This window comes from Brienomyrus brachyistius, chromosome 11 (assembly GCF_023856365.1).
Source record: "Brienomyrus brachyistius isolate T26 chromosome 11, BBRACH_0.4, whole genome shotgun sequence".
Lineage (NCBI taxonomy): Eukaryota > Metazoa > Chordata > Actinopteri > Osteoglossiformes > Mormyridae > Brienomyrus > Brienomyrus brachyistius.
Window position 1 is genome coordinate 14,573,416 of NC_064543.1, and position 20,067 is coordinate 14,593,482.

General features: G+C 39.1%; 1 protein-coding gene across 3 annotated transcripts in view; it reads left to right on the top strand.

Moving 5' to 3' along the window:
- Window positions 1-10,406: 10,406 nt before the first annotated feature.
- The window catches only part of LOC125751574 (leucine zipper protein 2-like), a 43,915-nt gene continuing 34,254 nt past the window's right edge, over window positions 10,407-20,067 (top strand). For 2 of the 3 annotated variants that reach the window (XM_049030568.1, XM_049030570.1), the window contains exon 1: window positions 10,407-10,546. In XM_049030568.1, coding sequence (XP_048886525.1) covers window positions 10,485-10,546 — 62 coding nt within the window. In that variant the 5' untranslated portion in view covers window positions 10,407-10,484. The remainder of the gene's footprint in view (window positions 10,547-20,067) is intronic. The other variant, XM_049030569.1, reaches the window with a different exon arrangement.

The following is a 20,067-nucleotide window of genomic DNA, read 5'->3' on the forward strand; positions in this document are numbered from 1 at the left end:
ACTGCTTACGTATTCAGTACTCAGTGATTTCGGAGAAGCCATTTCACGGAATGGGGTGGAGTTCTGCCTATTCGCATTTGCACCGGTGCCAGTCACACTTAAGCAATTCAGTCCATCTGCAGAATTCAGACCAAAATAAAGTGAAAAGTGTCAATCCTTTCTTTTATTTCACAGAGTGCATATGACCACACTGTTCTAAACTAACCAACTTAAAATAAGCCCATAAGGATAAATACATGCTAAACAGGCTTTTTCATGTAATCCTCTGCAGATTTCTTTTGGTTAGCGAAAACAGGTGTTAATGTAAGTGTTTTGTAAAAGCTAGGTGGTAGAAATGTTCATAAAGTGGGGGACACCTGTACACATTTTGGGCCATTTAGAGTCACCAGTTCACTTAACTACACGGTTTTGGGCTGTGGAAGAAAACCACAGTACCGAGTGGTTACTTGCATAAACATGGCAGGCTACAGTGTTAAGTGATGAGCCACTTGTCAAAAAAGAAAATACGGGAGTGAAGCAAACTGGGGAGATTGTGTTGCAGTAAATGAACTTATTCTTAAAATATCACAAATTAATGCAAAGATAGCAGTATTTCATTTTAATTTTGGCGTGCATGTGTAGTAACTGGGTTTTATGTAACGAGGAGTGCTTTTTGCTTTTGGCTAACAGAACTGGCTGCCGGTGAAAGCTTTAATAAGGCTTTAATGAGGATGTCCCAGCACAATATACAGCAGCACAAACTGCATTACAGTAGAGCTCATAGGGGCAACGATGGAAGAACAAATGGCTTGAAATGAATATTTATTTTAAATGTACAATGGGAATGTCACATTTATTATTAAATATCAAAATGCCTGAATCCATACGCATGTATAACTTATAGATACTTTAACGATTTACATCTTTATGATTAACACAAAATAACACACAGGCATATACTTGTTTTATTATTAAGCTGCTGGGTAACACAATTCAACAAGAGAAAATAAATGCAGCTAAAAGTAATAATAAGTATTTTATGTTCATTACATCTTATTGTATCGAATACCTTTTATAAGCTTAAGTGTATTGTTAATGAGTGTTAATGAGGAACAGGAGCACAAGATTAATAGTGTCAGTTTGAGCTTTGTTTATCAGTCAGCAATGTCCCTCTCCTCCCGTATGGCCAGAAGCTCTGGGTAGTGAATGTAGAAAAAAAATCTGATTAACTGCAAGCACCTGGGACTGGAATCTGTTGAGTCTTCACTGTAATCGCAGTATCCTTGCAGGTATATTCTACATTGGGGATGGTCATCACCTGAGAAGAGATGAGTTTTAAGACAGTAAATCTGAGGTCTTCTTTGAAGATGGAAATTATTGACAAGCCGTGCTTCATTAAAGGTGTTGCATAGATCCCATCTATCTCAGATACCAAGCAAAAGCAGGGGCAACATATGCATGTACAGCCTGGAATATGAAGCAGCCCTGGAGGAAACCAACTACAGTACAGTAGGATTTGGATGCTTTGGTAGCAGTAGTTAGGTTGTCTGGTAAATTCCATGCATGGATTTAGGAGCGCGTTGTATTAGTATGGATCCTATATCCTCTCACCTTCAGTGAAATACTGATGACATTGATAGGGACCATTGAAAGTAAGGCTATTATCTTTGCAGGAGGCAAGGTCTAACACAAAAGGCTAGGAAGCATCACTCTTTATAGCTTCCTAATTAGCAGCATGAATGTAGAGCTCTTTGTTAAAAATCATGCAAGACAGGTGTTGCAGTGTGGGAATGCAGCACTCCTAAAGTCCAGAAATATGAAGCGAGGATGGGGATGAGCTGGACAATACCTGCTGCAGTGATACAGGATGAATCAGACTTGATTATTTTTTTTATCACCTTTTTATATATGAGTTTACTTTGGGGCGTCATACAAAACAAGCAAGGATAATCAAGACAATATACATAAATTATCCACATAAATAAAATGTGACTAGTTCAGGTACAGCATGTAGGGTGAGGCTGTGACTTACATAGGTACAAGATAGTTCGGTATGTTCAGATGGGGGTGGAGGTCTGTACTGCTACATGGATGTCTATGGCTCTTGCTAAAACAGTCATTTTTATGTTTTAAGACTAACTGAATTCTGGTGCATACTGTACAACAGCAAAAATGTAGTACAAAGACAAATATACATTTAGTGTTTCATGTTTACTAACTATGCATTCTTTCCAGATAACATTTATATACAGTACTTGTATCCATTTGCCATGGCATGGAGCAGGATTGGTTTTTATGGTGGTTGGCGGTTGGTATATATATTTTTCGGCCATGAATGGCAGGATGTGTGAGCAGAAACCGACATTTACTAACACACAACAAAGGGTGCTGGAAATGCGTCCAAGCCACAGGGAATACAAAAATTGTAATCTCATGTATTTTAGGGAATCTTGGCCGAGAGCAGAAATTCCAGACTCCGTAGCTGTACCAGATGGATTTCACACTATGTGCGCAAACAGAAGAATGATCAAAAGTCGTGAGAAGAGGGGAAGCAGACCTGAATGACAAATGGTGCAACCTGGAACGCATCGCAATAAAAGCAAAGGTTTGCAACCCGAATGTAGAGCTGCTTGCAGTGGGACTGCAGCCCTATTACATGCCAAGGGAGTTTTTGCTCACTATTGTTTTGGCTGGGTACACCCCCTTCCCTGGCAGACACTACAGTCACCAAGGAGATGCCATGGTCAGCAAACCTACCACTGATCATCCCAGTGCTTTTATTCCAGGTCTTTGGGGACTTCAATCTTGTTTTGCTATTCTCCACAATCACAAAATATTTATCAGTTTTTGGATTGTACCTTGAAGAAAACCTGCACCTTGGACAATTTACATGCCAACGCTGAGGCTAATTCTGTTGTTCTACTACCCCTGGGCAGATCTGAGCATGATCTGGTACATCTCATTCCCCAATGCAGACCCCATCATTCAATGGCTGGCAGTTATTAACAGGAATGTAAGGTAGTGGATGACTGAAGTTTATATATCTGTCTGTCAGTCCATCAGTTATCATGCCGCCCTGTTATCGGAAAAGTATACCATAAGAAGCCCCATCAAGTTCAATTCATGACCAAGGCACCCTATGATGTCATGCTTAGCCCATGCGATCTCTGTTGGAGCCACTGAAACAATAATAATAATATGAGTAATAAGTGCTAATATAACATGGCACTTTATTGATCCCAGTGGGGAAATAATTTTTGCCTACTCCATCTTGCTCTCCATGACACACAGACACATACTGTATATAGCTGAAAGCAAACTTGGCAGCGAAGGGCAACCACCTGCAGCAGCACCCATGGAGCTAAGGGCCTACAGATGTGACTATTGTGTTGAGGCAGGGGGCTCAAACCAGCAGCTTTCCGATCTCAGTCAAAGAGGCTTCGCCCACAGAGCCACATGCTGCCCCAAAAAAGCAACTGGCCTGTTTGGGAATCGAACCGACAACCTTGCCATTATTAGCACCATGCTCTAAGCAATTGACCTAACCAGCCAACTGAAAGAATGAGGACCAAACACAGAAGAGTAGACTTGCTGGATTGACCCTCTTTAGTTCTTAGGCTGCGTCCACACGGGAAGTAGAAAACTACTTGGCGCAGGTGAAAAATTCACTTTCGCGTTCACACCACCAACAGCGAACTGCCCAGCGCTTTGGAAAGGCGCTGGATGGAGGAAAACTACATCATGAAAGAGCGTTTACCATAAAAATAAGTGTGATGGTGCAGTGTTTTGGCTTGAAATAAAATGAGTTACATTGATCTGTTGCACAAAAAAAATTCTTGTTCTCTTGCCGTTGGTTCGAAAAGTATGTTTAATTTAGTTCCATTAGCTAAATAAGCTTACTATAACCAACCTGGTATCCCTGGCTCTGCACTCAAACATATCAAAGCAGAATTTTTCTGAAGTCTTGATATGATTTTAAGGTGACATTAAATTATTTGGGGTATCGGGACAATGCAAGTATTATCTTCTCCTCCATGTTGTCGCCGAAGCTACCCGTCCCAAACCGAAGGTTATATCTGACCGGATACCACTTTGCTAGAGGTCAGCAAACTAAGTCAAAGTTCAATCGATTTGTATTTTGAGGGGCGCGCCGAAGCCACGAACCCCAGGCGGCGCCTCGCGGGAGCGGGAGCACTGTACTCCCCATCGACATACTACGGTGCAAAAATTTTGCTGCCTGCCGTGTGGACGTGGACACAGCCTTAGTTTCCTGAGGATCACCAGTAGTACAAAAGGCACTGAGGGATCAAGAGGAGTTTTCTGTGGTTCTTAATTCTAAGACATCCCACCAATTGATCTAGCAAGCCACCCTTTCCACCATGCTCCATTTAGGAGATTCTAACAAGGGTATACATGTGTTTATGTTTATGAATTTATGAATAATAGCATACAGCATAATGTATTTCATGAATTTACTTGTACATGAATGCATGACCATTTAAGAAATACATGTAAATATTTCCACAAATTTCCATCACACTAGCTAAAGACATGAATTAATGGCGCTAAATTGCATAGTAAATAAGACTGTATTTATTGTAGTTAAGAGACAAAAATATGAAAATAAAAGTCAAATACTAAAAAACAAAACAGGATAATAATAATTAAGCACGATTGTGACCAAGTTGCAAAAGCATTTAGTTGCACACTGTGATATTCTATGACACCCAGCGGAATCATATTCGTTTATTCACTTAATAAACTTAAACTCTTTTGCTTAGTTGATTGCATTCCTCACAAAATTCGAGAAAAATCGAAAGATTTTGCAGTACATATTAAAGCAGGTGTCTCGAGAAAGATCGAAGTTCAATAGTACATTCCATTGTCTAGGAGACTGACCCGGGTGGCCAAGAGCTTAAAACACAGGCACCAGCTATTCATGGTCATTGTTCATATTGCATGAGGCGTAGAACATTCTCCGTTTTCTTACGAATGTAGTCACTGCATTTTTATAACAATGGACAAAAAACATCCTATGGCATTCATATCCCACGTCTTACTGTACATCATAACCATTTTTTTACAGCATCTCCAGGTGAGGGCTGTGGAATAGATTATTTAATTGTGAAACAGCTATACTGCCAAAAAGTTTGTAACATATCATGTGCAGTTCCTGTTATAGAATGCTCAGTGAACCTACTCACCATGGTAACAGAGCCTCTCTAGACCAAAGACATATGTTGTATTGTAACAACTCCTCCCTCTCATACCATCCTTTTAAGGGTTGTTTCACATCACACCTTTATCAGCTTGATTTATGTCATGTTTCCCTACTTATTTGCACTACTGTATTACCATATGCTTTATATGTTCATTTTGTGAACATTTGATGCTTTTAAATAAAACACCTAATTTTGAGTTCCTTTACATAAAATATTCATCCATCCATTTTCCAAATCACTTATCCTACTGGGTCGGGGGGGGTCCGGAGCCTATCCCAGAAGCAATGGGCACGAGGCAGGGAACAACCCAGGATGGGGGGGCAGCCCATCGCAGGGCACACTCACACACCAGTCACTCTCACATGCATTCCTACGGGAAATTTAGCAAGTCCAACTAGCCCCAGCATATTTTTGGACAGTGGGGGGAAACAGGAGTACCCGGAAGAAACCCCACGATGACACGGGGAGAACATGCAAACTCCACACACATGTGACCCGGGCGGAGATTCGAACCCGGGTCCCAGAGGTGTGAGGCAACAGTGCTAACCACTGCACCATCATGCCGCCCATAAAATATTCAGAAATATCAAATTATTTTTTGAAAATGGACAGAACTGAACAAATTAAGAAAAGAATACCAGAATATTAGGGAGCCCCTTATGTGGCATGTTAGAAAAAAATATTATAATGTAGGAATTCGTAGGAATGTTCTCAACTTACTAATCCGCGCTCTTGAGTAACTAATCCGTGCTCTTGAGTTAATAATTCGTGCTCTGTGACTGGTGATGCATTCAAGTGCACGAATTACTAACTCAAGAGCACAAATTAGTAACTCGATAGCAGGTATTTCTACCATGACACCTAAAAGGCACCTTAGAATATAATTTTTATTGATATCCTATAAATCATTTTTGTGACACTTCAGACATCTTTAAGCAACATGAGAGGGCTAAGTTAACTACTGTATAATGTTATCAGTTTAAAGATTAAATCCTCACAAACACAATAAAGCTAGACTCTGACCATTACATTGTGAAATCACATTCAATAAACTACGCTGAGAAACAGATAACAGAATATGAATTTAAAACAACTGACTGAAAAATCCTAATGTACTCAGAAAAGTATGAAGGATCACATTTTGTATTTTAAGGCAGCATGTGTCACTTCTGTAAGTTCACTGACATTTTATCATTACCTCCAGCCATCTGGCTTATCATTAGGGCTGGGCGATATGACCTGAATTCAATATCACGATTAATTTAATATTTTAACCACCATTACGATTAATGAATGATTATTATTATTACTTTGCTCTGATAATTCAATGACAAGGTTTGTACTGTAAATAAACTGGGATATTTTTTTCTAATGAAAGACTGTATGTATATCTTTATGATTTTTAAATAATTGAAGGAAACACACGTACTGTAGATGAACCATTTATAGTTATTTATTATATATTTTAAACAACTGAAATCAAACCACAAATCGCTCGAAATGAAAAGGTCATATGAAAAAGGTCACATTTCAAAATCAATGTAAAAACAAGTTCCCTAAAAAAAAATTTAAATAACGAATTTGCATTTCTTGCAAACAAAATAAATTATAGTGGACCGTTTATAGTGATCAGGTCTGTGAAATTGATCACAATATGCAGATGATCATTATAAACAATTTCCTTTTTCAGCCTTGCTATTCACTGAATTTTACTGACTTTCAAAACAAAGTAGTCGTTCCAAATGCTTTTAAAATTACAGTACTTCCTAAAATTAAATTACTGAACTGTGTATAATTCAAATATGGTATAATACAGTGCAATACTATACATAAAATACAGTTTTCTGCAGTTTTGCAACTGTGTCTAGTTGGCTTCCTTTTGGCAGTTTATCATAAATTTTAATGAGCCTATATTCATAACTGAGTGAAAACGACTTTATCCCGTTACATCAAGGCAAAGTAGGCAAGTAAAAAAAGAATTACTGTGATTTCAATCTATTCCACATGTTATGAATAAATAGACCCTAAATGAATACTGTAAGCATGATTACTATAAGTGATTACATATGATTTATATACGTGAATTATTTAAACAATATTTGTACAAGAATGATTCTGTCCCAAGCTTTTTGATCTATATAAGTGGTTGATCACTATAATCGTGATCACTATCAGCAGTTTCCACTGTATTTTTAATATTGCTAGTGTTTTGCAAGACGAGCAAATTTTTTTTATAAAACACAAAACGTGTCTTGAAATTTATTATTGATTATGCAAACAAACACAATTGATAACAGCTGTAAACCAAAGGCAATGCGTATGTCGACGAGTCTGAATAACATCTCCTAGCAGATATTTATTTACAAATTGTAAACAAAAATAGGCCTATGTAAAGTAACAATCAAAAACATATCACCAAAATAATCATCCATCCATCTTTACATCCTCTTATCCTATTCAGGGTCGTGGCACAACAATCACAATTAACTAAATCTCGTGTTCCCTACTATCGAATGTGATCGCATATTTGTCGAGTTACGATAAACAGTAACAGTCAACAATTTTGCTGTAATCAACTATTCACTCTTCAGTGCTGGTGTACTGTAAATGTTCCAAAATCAGCGATTATGACTAGCTGCAACCAGTATTAGCTGCAATTAGCATAATGTTTTCTGTGTTTAATATCTACTTGTTAATTTAAGTTTCGACCATGTCAAAAGTATTCATTCATTTCATTGTGCATGCCAAACTGAAAATAATGTACCCAGTTGCACGCAATTAATATGCAAACAATCTAAACTTGAGAATAGCAAATAATGCAACTTTCTATGCAATAGGAAAATAATAAATTCCACTAAATTATACATGAAGATACTTATGAGTATTAAATGTGCGGTGAAAAAAGAAAGCCTTACATGTCACGTTATTACAACTGCAGCCACTTCCAGACTCCTCTCTTCAACGTTGGCGTGCAAAAAGTTACGTGACGTAACTGTTCACCTTCAGGTCCGCATTCTACCCCCAGCGTGCTGAGTTAAACGTATTTATGTAGGCTATTATTTACCCAAATTTGCCAAAATTAAAAAAAGTACAAACCCTCAACCCAGCACAGAAAGTCTTTGACAATAATTGTGCTTAATTTACCATGCAAATTCTTGGAAATATTCATTGTTAATATTTTTTTCCTTGAACTGAGTTTGTGATAAATGACAAAGGTTCACATAGGCCTAGCTGCAGAATGCCGGTCACATTAAAAAGCATGCCATGCCAGATAATCATTTTATGCCCTTAGCTATTTTTGCACCAGAATCATCCATCTACTTTAGGCCACAATTTTATTTAAGTGGAATTCTCTGAAGTTAAATCAAAGTTATTCATCTGAAACCAACAAATGTTTTTTCTTCCTGTTTCCCTTTCATTTTTGGCTCTCTTCTGCGCTCATACAATAAAGGCGAACAGCCAATATAGCCAGAAAAGTGCATGATCAGACCCATGGGAGTTTATAGCTATTGAGAAGAACAGAGTCAGGTTTACCTGGGGCTTGACTTTTTTGTTTTTGAAGGAAGGTTGGCATTGAGGCTAAAATACTCAGGGCTATGCTAAAAATACTCAGGGCTGTGCTTAAAATACTTGGGGCTACATCCCCAAGTAATCGGACCAAAAGTCATCCATGATCAAACTTCTAATGAAGAATTCACCTGATGTCTAAAAACTGAAGATAAACCAGACTTCATGCTGGCAGGAGATTACACAGATTTTGTCCTTGTGATTCAGTGCTTTAAAAACCCTTACTCAGATTCAGCTTACATTTTGCTTGTACTTGTGGTGTTTCATCACCATTCAGCTTTGAGTCCCAAAAATATTCAAATACATTTGAACTTAGATCTTCCTAAGTTACAACTTCTAGCCCTTGAATAGGATACATTTTACAACTTGGTAATTCATACAACGCAATGTTCCCTATCATGTTAGACGGTGAGGGACTTTTATTTGGTCATATGAGTTTACTAAAATACACATATTTTTACTACTAGTTTCTAAAACAGCAAGCAGAAAAATTTATAGGAATGACAGCATAAATACTTCCATGTTTACTTTACCTAGTTAATGTAATATAAGCACAATGTTAGAGAGAAACACATTTGAAAATAGTGCTGAATTTTAAGCCAAGCATCTTATCCAGAAGAATTAAACCATATGGTATTGTATGGCCGGGGTTCGAGTCTCCGCCTGGGTTACATGTGTGTGGAGTTTGCATGTTCTCCCCATGTCGTCGTGGGGTTTCCTCCGGGTACTCCGGTTCCCCCCCACAGCCCAAAAACATGCTGAGGCTAATTGGAGTTGCTAAATTGCCCGTAGGAGTGCCTGTGTGAGTGACTGGTGTGTGAGTGTGCCCTGCGATGTGCTGGCTCCTCATACTGGGTTGTTCCCTGCCTCGTGCCCATTGCTTCCGGGATAGGCTCCGGACCCCCCGCGACCCAGTAGGAAAAGCGGTTTGGAAAATGGATGGATGGATGGTATTGCTTGGGTTTAAATCAAAGCAGTTGCCTTGTTATTTACATTATATATATATTTAACAAATCTAAAAAGAAAAAGACAATATTATTATGGTAGTGGACTAAATAAGAAGTGATGGATGGTCTGCATTAATTAGTTTTGATTGTGCATAGACAGAAATATTAAACATTTCGTCGATTAGGTTACAGATGGTTAATGATTATTTGTCAGATTTGTAAGTGCGAACTAAAACAGAAAATTATATTCATGACCACTAAAATGAAGCACAATATATTCAGTACAGGGCTGCTCCATGTAAATAAACTGTACAATTAAAGTTTGATTACCCTAATAAGCTCTTTCTCTGAATGTACCTGCTGTGCACATAATTTTAGATAATACCACTGTGTCAGTCAGGCAAAGCCCTGATAATCACAGATCCTTATGGATGGGGGGGAAGCACGCAACCAGGACAAATGAACCGTGAATGAGCTGAATTTACTAATGGCATCATATTCCGTATCTTAGCCTCCTTTATCTTCCTGCTGTTCTTCGATGTTTTTTTTTTTTTTTTGCTCATCTCCCCCCACTTCATTTAACAATGAAAGGAGTACCTCTTTTTTTATTACCCTGCCAGAGTGCTGCATCTGCACGCTGTGTGAGTGAGTGAGCGAGAGAGGGAGAGGGAGAGAGAGAGAGAGGGGGAGAGTGCAAGGGAGGAAGAGAGGAAGGGAGCAAGAGAGATGGGAGCAAGACAAGGGACGGAAGAGAGAGTAAGACAAAGCAATGAAATTCATCTCAACAATTTGCCTGCTGTTCCTCCTTCCGGCTCTGAGCCGCAACACCAGGTAAGGAATGAATTCAGTTTTAGCTTTTAATTATAGTTTTGTTGCTCAGAAGGGGGACGGAGGGTGTAGGTAGCATCTATCTAATTTGCTTTGTAGTTTGTTGCAAAGACTTTTTCCTTGTCGTGCTCGGGCTAGTTATGTGACATGAACTTTTAATTCTATGAGCTTATAGAGAAACTGACAGAAGTGAATATTACAAAAATATAACTTTTGTTGATTTTTGCTTTTATTGCAGTAGTGCAGTACATGTGCTTCAGCTGATTTTTCTTTGTTTTACAAAATTCCGTTAGCAAACTTGTGCTGTAGATAAAAAGAATATGTTTCAGATGAATGAGAAGCACCTAGACAAGATAAACATGTCAGAGCATAAAGGATACAAGAGAGTGACATTTTAGTGAGGTCTTATATCTTACAGATAACAGCAGGAGAGAGTAGTAGCAAATTTCTGATGGGAGAGAACAGCAGCACATGGTTAATAGGAGAAAGTAGCAGCACATGGCTAATGGGAGAGAGCAGCAACACATGACTAATGGGCGAGAGCAGCAGCACATGGCTTATTGGAGGGAGCAGCACATGGTTAATAGGAGAAAGTAGCAGCACATGGCTAATGGGAGAGAGCAGCTACACATGACTAATGGGAGAGAGCAGCAGCACAAGGCTTATTGGAGAGAGTAGCACATGACTAATGGGAGAGAGCAGCAGCACATGGCTTATTGGAGAGAAATGGAAGAGCAGCAGCACTTGTCTAATAGGAGAGAGCACCATAACATGGATAATGGGAGAGAGCAGCAGCATATGTCATATGGGAGAGAGCACTAGCACATGGCTAAAGGAAGAGAGCAGCAGCACATATCTAATGGGACAGAACAGCAGCAGCACATGGCTAATAGATTAGATCTGTAGCACAAATGGGAGACATCAACAGCAAACAGATACTATGGAGAGGCCAACTGGATGGCTAATGAGTGAAAGCAGTAGCATATAGCTTTCAGGAGAAATCACCAGGACATTAAAGGGAGAGAACAGGAGAGAACAAGGAGTCCATGCGTGGAAGTTTGACTGTGTTCATGTAATTCTTTGAACTACGAATGAAAGATGTCCATGTTGTCCTGAGCAACAGGGAAACCTTCAAGGGTAGTGGATCCTACTGCTTGTTAGATTGCCAGAGTTAGGTGATAGGGGTGCCTGAAAGCAGAATGTATAACTGATATAGTTTCATACTGCTAAATGCTAACAAGCTAGTAACAGCAAACAAAAATGTTACTTTCTCATCCAAAATATTACATCTACAATGTAATAAAGTTATACTACTATATATTTTTATAAAATGGTTCAATATCTAATTACTAGGGAAGGGTGAATTATTAAAACATGGGTAATCTGACTCACATTTGTGACACTGTGTTGTTTAGGTTTGTAGCTTATTAAAGTGAAAATATGCTAGAGAATAATACATTAAATGTATGAGGTTAACAGCTAGCAAGTGCAGCCATTGTATTACATTTTTACTGCTAACAGACAAATGAAACAGCATTTGAGTTCCTAGCCTTATGAGCATCTTTGTGTGTCTGTGTACCAAACTGAATGTTTTGTATGTGACATGCAAAGTTTTAGATTTGGGTATGGATGTTAGGGACATGTCCCTATCAAAACTGGACCGTGTGTGTTTAGGGGATTGCGGCTGATTTAGTCCCTATCAATGTTGAAATCATACCTACCCCATGAAGGACACGAATGGATCTCCACTAGGCAGGATGGACATTAAAAGCCCTGCATAACAAAAGGAAAACCTTTCAAAGTTCATCTCTATTATAAAAATATTCAACATATATATCTCACTCGTATTAATTCTACTTAACCCTGACCAGGATAAGTGTTTAGAAAATGCATGGATAGATACATGGATGGTTTTATGATTTTTTTCTAATTGCAAAGACATCTGGTAGGCGGTGTAAAATGAAAAACACACCGGTACACAAAATAATCCAAAATGCCCATTATTTTTTCCTACAGGAATAAATGTTTAGAAATAAACATTTCACAGAGATTTTATTGCAGCTCAGTTATTTTTACTTCAAGCCATTGTCACAGCTTTAGCGCCACTTGTCATAGACCTTATCGTCAGAATATTTTATGTGTGCCACTGAAATGCATATAGTTGCATAAATCTGAAAAAGTCAACATTTTTTTTTATGATGCAATTGTTTTGTGTGTGTTGCAATAATGAAGCAGGCTTCTGTTCTTGATAGCTCTTGCTACCTGTCAAACCTTTCTCATGCTTCCATAAACTCACAGTTTAGTAATTAAGTTTATTATTTCGACATGTTTAACCAGGGAACAATCCTCCACCCCCGCCTTGTGACTCTGCTCTAGATGAGTGGCTATAATTTGGATGGATGGATCAGAGAACATATCGCCCCAAATGTTTTACTAAAAGTTAAAATGTTAGGAGGAAACAAAAATGAGTTCTATGAAGATGCAGAACTCCAGAGTTGCAGAAAATCTGGTGATAACTGGTTTCATGATTTAATATTCACAGTGTTAACATCATATAGTTAGTTCATCACTCGTACAACTTATTACCCCATTCCCATGAGTGAGGGCCTTGGGCAAAAAGTGAGAAGCACCACTTTACCTTCAAATTTACTGCAGCTGGGGTCAAGAACTACATCAGCTGAAGGTGCTGAGTCACCTGCTTTGTCCGCCTGGTAATGAAACTGGAATATGATAGGTCTGAAGCCATTCAGTCATGTTATGGATAAGTACATTCAGTATAGCCATTCAAATTTGTCCATTTACAAAAAGAAAGGGTTCAATACTGAGTATACATCTTGACTGAATGCTTGACTGCAGGGGTACTCTCGACACAGAACTAGCAACAGTCTCTAAATCAGGAAACTCTGATACACTGAAGAACTGTTTTAAAATAAACAGCCTCCCATGTTCAGTGACCATTTATCCTATATCGGGTCACAGGGTGTTTGGTATCTATGGGCGCAAGACAACCCAGGATAGGGCACCAACCCATTGCAGGGCACACTCACACACACACTATTCACACCTATGGGCAAATTGGTAACGCCAATTACCCTTAGCATGTTTTTGGACTCTGGGACCGAACCAGAGTACCCTAAGGGTTTTTTGAATATAGCACCTAACCAGAATACCTGGAGGAAACCCCACAATGGCGCAGGGAGAACATGCAACTCTACGCGCATGAAGCCATGGTGGAGATTCAAACGCTGGTCACAGAGGTGCAAGGCGACAGTGCCAACCACTGCACCACCACCCCTCCTCTCCATGGTTATGTCACAGAGTAAAATCGATTCTTTTCACATACAAACAGAGTCGCACTGAGAAAGCTGCTCCCAAGCTTGCAGAACAGCACAGTTTCTCCACCCGGGTGATAAATGCAGTGCTTAGTCAGCATGTGATTTGAAAATAACCAATCTTAGTAGCAGGGTGATGATTTCAGCATCTACAGCATTGGTGGCAATTATTAGCATCATTACCATTAGATAAGTGTTTTTTTTTTACATTAAAGTGACAGCCCTAATAGTTTCTTTCTACAAAAAACTGTCCTCCGTCCTTGTGCCTAAATGTTTTAGTTGAACTGATATTTCACCTGAGTTGACATCTCAGAAATGTGATGTTGTTCACTGGTCTCCCAGAATCTTTAGCCGCATAATAGCTGTGCATACTCTCACATTTATTAGTTTATGATGCTGTGCTCACCGAAACTGATAGGACTCTCTGGCTGGGACAAAGCAAAATGTTTGTTTTTGTGCTTGACCCTGATTTCTGGTATAAGACTTCTGTCTAAACTGTCAGTCTCTCAGCCAGTGTGCACGTATGTAAGGTGTCTTGATGGCGATGGATTTCCACGGTGAAAGTTATTCAGGCATAGATGTTAAAAAGGATTCCGACTCGTGATGTTCCAATCCAGGGGAAAACAGCTTTGCATTGCTATAAACAACATGCCTAGTCTGAGTTAGATCTGTTATGCAAATGAGTTTACCTGTGTTCCTCCATTTGTATTCATTATGATCAGAGGTGGGAATTTCAGGTTCAGAAAGTACAAATCCAGACCATGATTTTGCATCAACCAACCAGTTTAGTATAAAGAGTCACATTCACAGAGTACTCAGCTGGTTGGTTGAAATGAAATCCTGGTCTGGATTTGTACTTTTGGGACCTGAACTATCCACCTCTGCTTATGATATCAAAACTCTGATCACAATACAAGATTTCATCATTTTGTTTTTTACCAGACTACAATTAATCCCACAAAGAACTGACAGTTTTGCATGCATTGCCACAGATGAGAAGCATTTCAGGCTGTCTCTGGGCTTCAGGACAAAGAAGTTTACCATAGAGTATACAGTATTGCACAAAATATAAAATAACCCAAGAATATTTTTTAATACCTGGGAAACATTGTGGGGCAGCGTATTGCAGAGGTGCTTTAATGATTTTCTTTAACTGTAATGATAAAGATGGAAATAATTAAATACCAGACACAGTGTTTCTCCTGCAGCACTGGGGCAGAGTTTGTGCTGTCAGAAGAATGCAGAGGTAAGCAGTGGGAGAGGCTCAGAGGGAGAGTCTAAAGGTTTGATATGTTAAATTCTGATGGCTCATGCCCTTTGGAAGAACTTCTGATTCACTGTGTGGATACGTAACCTACAGCATAGGCCTTTTTATTATTTTTTTCATGCACAATTTATTGCTTCTTTGGCTGCCATTAGTGGCTTTGCAGGTGTAAACTTTGAGCTTTGTTTTAGTCTTACTGTATATTCTCAGGGAAAGCAATTGAATAAAATGGCCACAACATCATATTCAATCACCCAGGATCGTGACTAGCCCACTACCTGTCTTGTATGACTGAATCTGGATACTTGTCTAGACACTGGCAAGCCACTGATGACATTTAGATGAAATAGCTTGTTCTGTTGCCAGACTCCGTCTTTGCTGATCTAAGTGCTGGGTATATTACAGCCCCATCCTAGCCTGTCTCGAGGTAAAAACTTGCCCGTAATGAGGGAGTTGGGACCCGATTCTTCTTGCACCCTCAGTGTATCTTGTGGTTCAGGCTTTTTCTTTTGGTAAAAAGCTCTTAGCCCGTTCATCCAGGAATGTAACTCAGTTTTATTGCCCATCTAAGTTTCTTTCAGTATAGCTTATTATGGAAAATTCTGTTTCTTCGAGTGTACAGTGTTACAGAAAACCCACCCAACAATATAATGAAAGTGAGTCTTGTAATTTTTATTGAATTTATGTTACATGAAAGTTAAATTACATTTTGTTGCATGTTTATTTGGGCCACATAATGTCAAGCAGACTCCCATTAAAGAAGGTATGAAAATGTACTTAGAAAATAAATTCTATTTCTAATTCTAATTATGCAAATGTGGAGAATTCAAAGTCTGGATTATGGATCGGATCCCAGTTTGGTTTTATTTACTTTCCTCTGCTGCTGCCTAGTTTTCAACCCTCCGCCCATTTGTGGATGATTCCAGAAATGATGTTCTTGCTCCTGCACTTGGGTGCTCCCACTCCTGTCCCCACCAGATTATTATTTATTTATTGCTTTTTAGGTTTTTTTGGGGGTCTCTGCAGTGCAGTGAGTATGTGCTTCAGGGTCTTTCAAACGTAAAGTCTGGGAGCATTTTGCACAAGTCAGCCTGTACTGCTGAAGTGAGTGCCGTGTTCTTCAGAGGGATGCTCACCAATTGTGTCAGGGAGCACAAGAGAGTGCTGCTCTCTTGCAACATCACATATAGGTTCAGTACAAGGTACAATACTGGCAGCGTACCTTTAAATTTAATCACAGTATGACAACTAACAGGGTAACTTCTGACATTCTGTAAACTGAAATAAATGTGCATGACCAGGCAGGGGAGAAACAGTGTGGAATCGTGACTGTGGACCAGCCCCAGGGATAGATTCCTGAAGGCTAAGACACTCCCCAAACTAGCGTGGATGCACTCCTATGACAGAATGGTTTATAGGCTTGCTGTGCCTGCTGCTACTGCATTCTGGAATGAGGATTATATATGCTGCTTATAAGGGGTAATGCAGCTGAAGAGTGACAGCTCCTCTGAAGATACTTAGCTCTCATTCCCATGCTGATCAGGGGTTCAGGCTTCAGTAGAGTGTGATCTGAACTGCCACTGAGTGCTGATGGGCAATTAGCACTGCAGTCAGCTACACTGGTACGCAGTGAGAATGGCCCGATTTGTGAGCTCTTCTCACCTTATTCCTTCTATGTTTTTAGAAAATGGCCTTTCTCTATCTAGTCCTAGAGTGTGTGAAGTCTCCCCTGGGTACTACGATTTTGTCTCACAGTTCAAAAATATGAGGTTTGGCAATGGCCTTAGTGTTGCACGTCCTGTTGTTTTGCATAGAAGTCTTACTTGGTTCTTGCTTTGTTTCGGAGATGTTACATAACTTTTGCCCCAGTACTGGTGACACTTGGGTCTGGGCATTCATTAGAACCTCAGTCTAGCTGAGTTTGAGTTGTTGGTTTGAATCCTAGGGTTGACAGTGTGATGTCACTGTTGAGCAACGCCCTAAATCCTAGTTGCTCTAATGACTGTCTGATCCTGCTTTCTCAAACGTATGTTACTTTGGATAAAAGCGCCTGCTAAATAGATTTATAAATGTAGTTGACTCCTTGATGGTATATATGTTTGTAAGTATTTGCCTCACTTATACATCGCTTTGGACAAGAGCATCTTGCTACTGTAAATGTCACATCAGAGAAAAATCGTACAATCTCTCATACATCCTTCTCTCGTTCCCGACTAACATTTTATCACATTGCACAGAACTTTCATATCCTCTGCAAACTTTTCCACTCTCCGTCGCACTTTACAACACAAATTTCCAGCTCTGTTTATCACGCCGCGAGATTTTTCATCTCCCAGCTCTGCGGCACATTTCTCACTTGAGATGACCATTCGAAATAACTTTTCGTACTCTTCAAAATTCACCGTTTATTGTCTCTGCTCTTATCAGCATTCTGCAATCTTTGGTCATTGAGCTCAGATTCATCCATCCTTTCCCCATCTCCCTACTCAGCATTCTGTTATAGCTTTGGAGGCTACAAGACATTTCTGTTGTATCTCATTCAGTAAAAAATGAGGGCAGCACTTTGGCTCAGCAGTTAGCACCAATAGCATTAGCACCCCCAGGGCTGTGGGTATAACCCGTGTGTGTGTGTGTTTACTTGGTCTCCCCATGCTCACATACATTTCCCCAAGGAACTACAGATTCTTCCAATATAAAGTGCTGTGCAAAAGCCTCCGGCAGTTAAAGAAAATCATGTCTAAATGATCTTCATATTGGCGTAAATCTGTGAAGTTACACCTGTCGAAATGTGGTAGCTTAACCATTTGAAAACCTCTGCCAAAGTCAAATTAGAATTTGCACACAATGTACCCCTGTATTACTTGACTCCGCCACTAGCACACCTTGTACGACCAATCAATACATTGTTGACTTACGTAGTTGACTAATTATAATAAACTAGTGGAGAAATTTAAAAAATACAGTACATAGAATGGTTGGGGTGTCCCTGAGGAGAGGTTTGGAAACTGAATTGGTGTTCATCTAGCCATCCAAGAAGATTTCAGTAAGCCTTTGGAGAACAGAAGAGCTTTCTATTAGCTTTTATTGTGTTTCTCTTAATTCACACATGTTCTAATGCTAAATTATGTGTTTTTTTTTTTTTTTTGGAGCAAATCCAAAATACAGAGATGAGTAAGGGGTAAACCACTGTGAGGTATGTGGACATACAAAAATAATAATTGTATTTAATTTATTTAATAAATAAATTTATTTATTTAATTAACACGTGTAATAAAACATTAAAATGCCTTAATATAGAACTGTTATTAGGCTGCTGGAATTACCTGTACTTTTATACGAAAAGTATACAAAAGTATACGAAAACTCCCATGTGACGTCTCTAAAAGAACATACATCCATCCATTTTCCAAACTGCTTATCCTACTGGGTCGTGGGGGGTCCGGAGCCTATCCCAGAAGCAATGGGCACGAGGCAGGGAACAACCCAGGATGGGGGGCCAGCCCATCGCTGGGCACACTCACACACCATTCACTCTCACACGCACACCTATGGGCAATTTAGCAACTCCAATTAGCCTCAGCATGTTTTTGGACTGTGGGGGGAAACCGGAGTTAAAAGAACATAAGAAAATAATAGTATTTAACAAAGCTGTGGTATAAATAACTTTAAACATTTTCTTTGACTGCCTAAGACTTTAGCACAGCACTGTACAGTATATGCAGTTTAGGTGTAATGCTGTCTTCAATGTCCATGCAGTGTATGCTTATTTGTGTGTATCAGTCTGCCCTTCCATAGACTATCGTCCTCTCCAGGGCTCCCCCAGGCCTGAGATTATGGAAAATGGATGCTTATAAAATAAAATACGGAACAACTTAAGAGAACTTCGAAAAACATGCAATAGCTGGTCAGAGGTAGCTGATTTTTCTGTCTGGACTGAACATGCTGTTCTTCACTAATTATCATGCATGAATGTATTATAATTTCTAAGCAGTTTTCTTTTGTCATATGCCAAGTGTTAGCAACAAAAGGAATAAACACAGACATGCAGGCTTTGATGGATTGACATTAGTTTTTTTTTCCAAGATAATTGATATAGTGATATATTTAATATTTTTATATATATATCTATAGTATTTATAATTATTTCGTAATCATTTGCTGTGATAGCAGTTAGTTCCAGCTTCTGATCAGAATGGTTAGATGAATGAAATATCACTGGAAATTTAGTGCCTCTTTTTACGTAACAACACACTTCTGGAGTGTACAAAAATGGACAAAGGAAAGCTGTATCTGAGAAAATTCTCCTTTGTCCATCATGTGCATATGCAGTATAGCAGGACTTCCCTGTATTGATTTCAGGGAGATGTATTTAGAAGTTTCAGGGAGTGTTTGTGCAGCTCCAAATCTGTGGAGATGTGGGTTGTAAGGTATGGGGGCATTAACTCCCAAGATCTTCACAATGGCAATTTATTTTCTCTGAAACGTTTGCTTTATATGCGCGACATCATGTCCTTCGTAAGACGGACCACTGATGTCTCTGAGCTGAATTACCTGGAGGACGTTTCTCATTTCTGGGCATCTGGGGGACTCCCAGATGTTCCAGGAGACTTAGGGAGTCTCATTTAAAATGTCAGTCATACTTTTGTATTTGATGGAAGCTAATGAATGTCCTAGTGACCTCTTACACATTTGCATATGTGTGGGGGAAGCATAATCAGTATTTTTAGCTCAGCCTCTTGGTTTCATTGAAAGTAATTTAGATTTTTTTTTATAGAGTTTCTGTATTAAAACGTGTCATTATACAATTTATCTGGATTGAGCTGTTTTAAATTATATACGAGCTCTACAAAGTGTAAGCTTATCAGCGTTACTCAGAGACAGTCAGGTACAACACTGTCAGAACAAATACTGAGGTCATGGATCTCAGC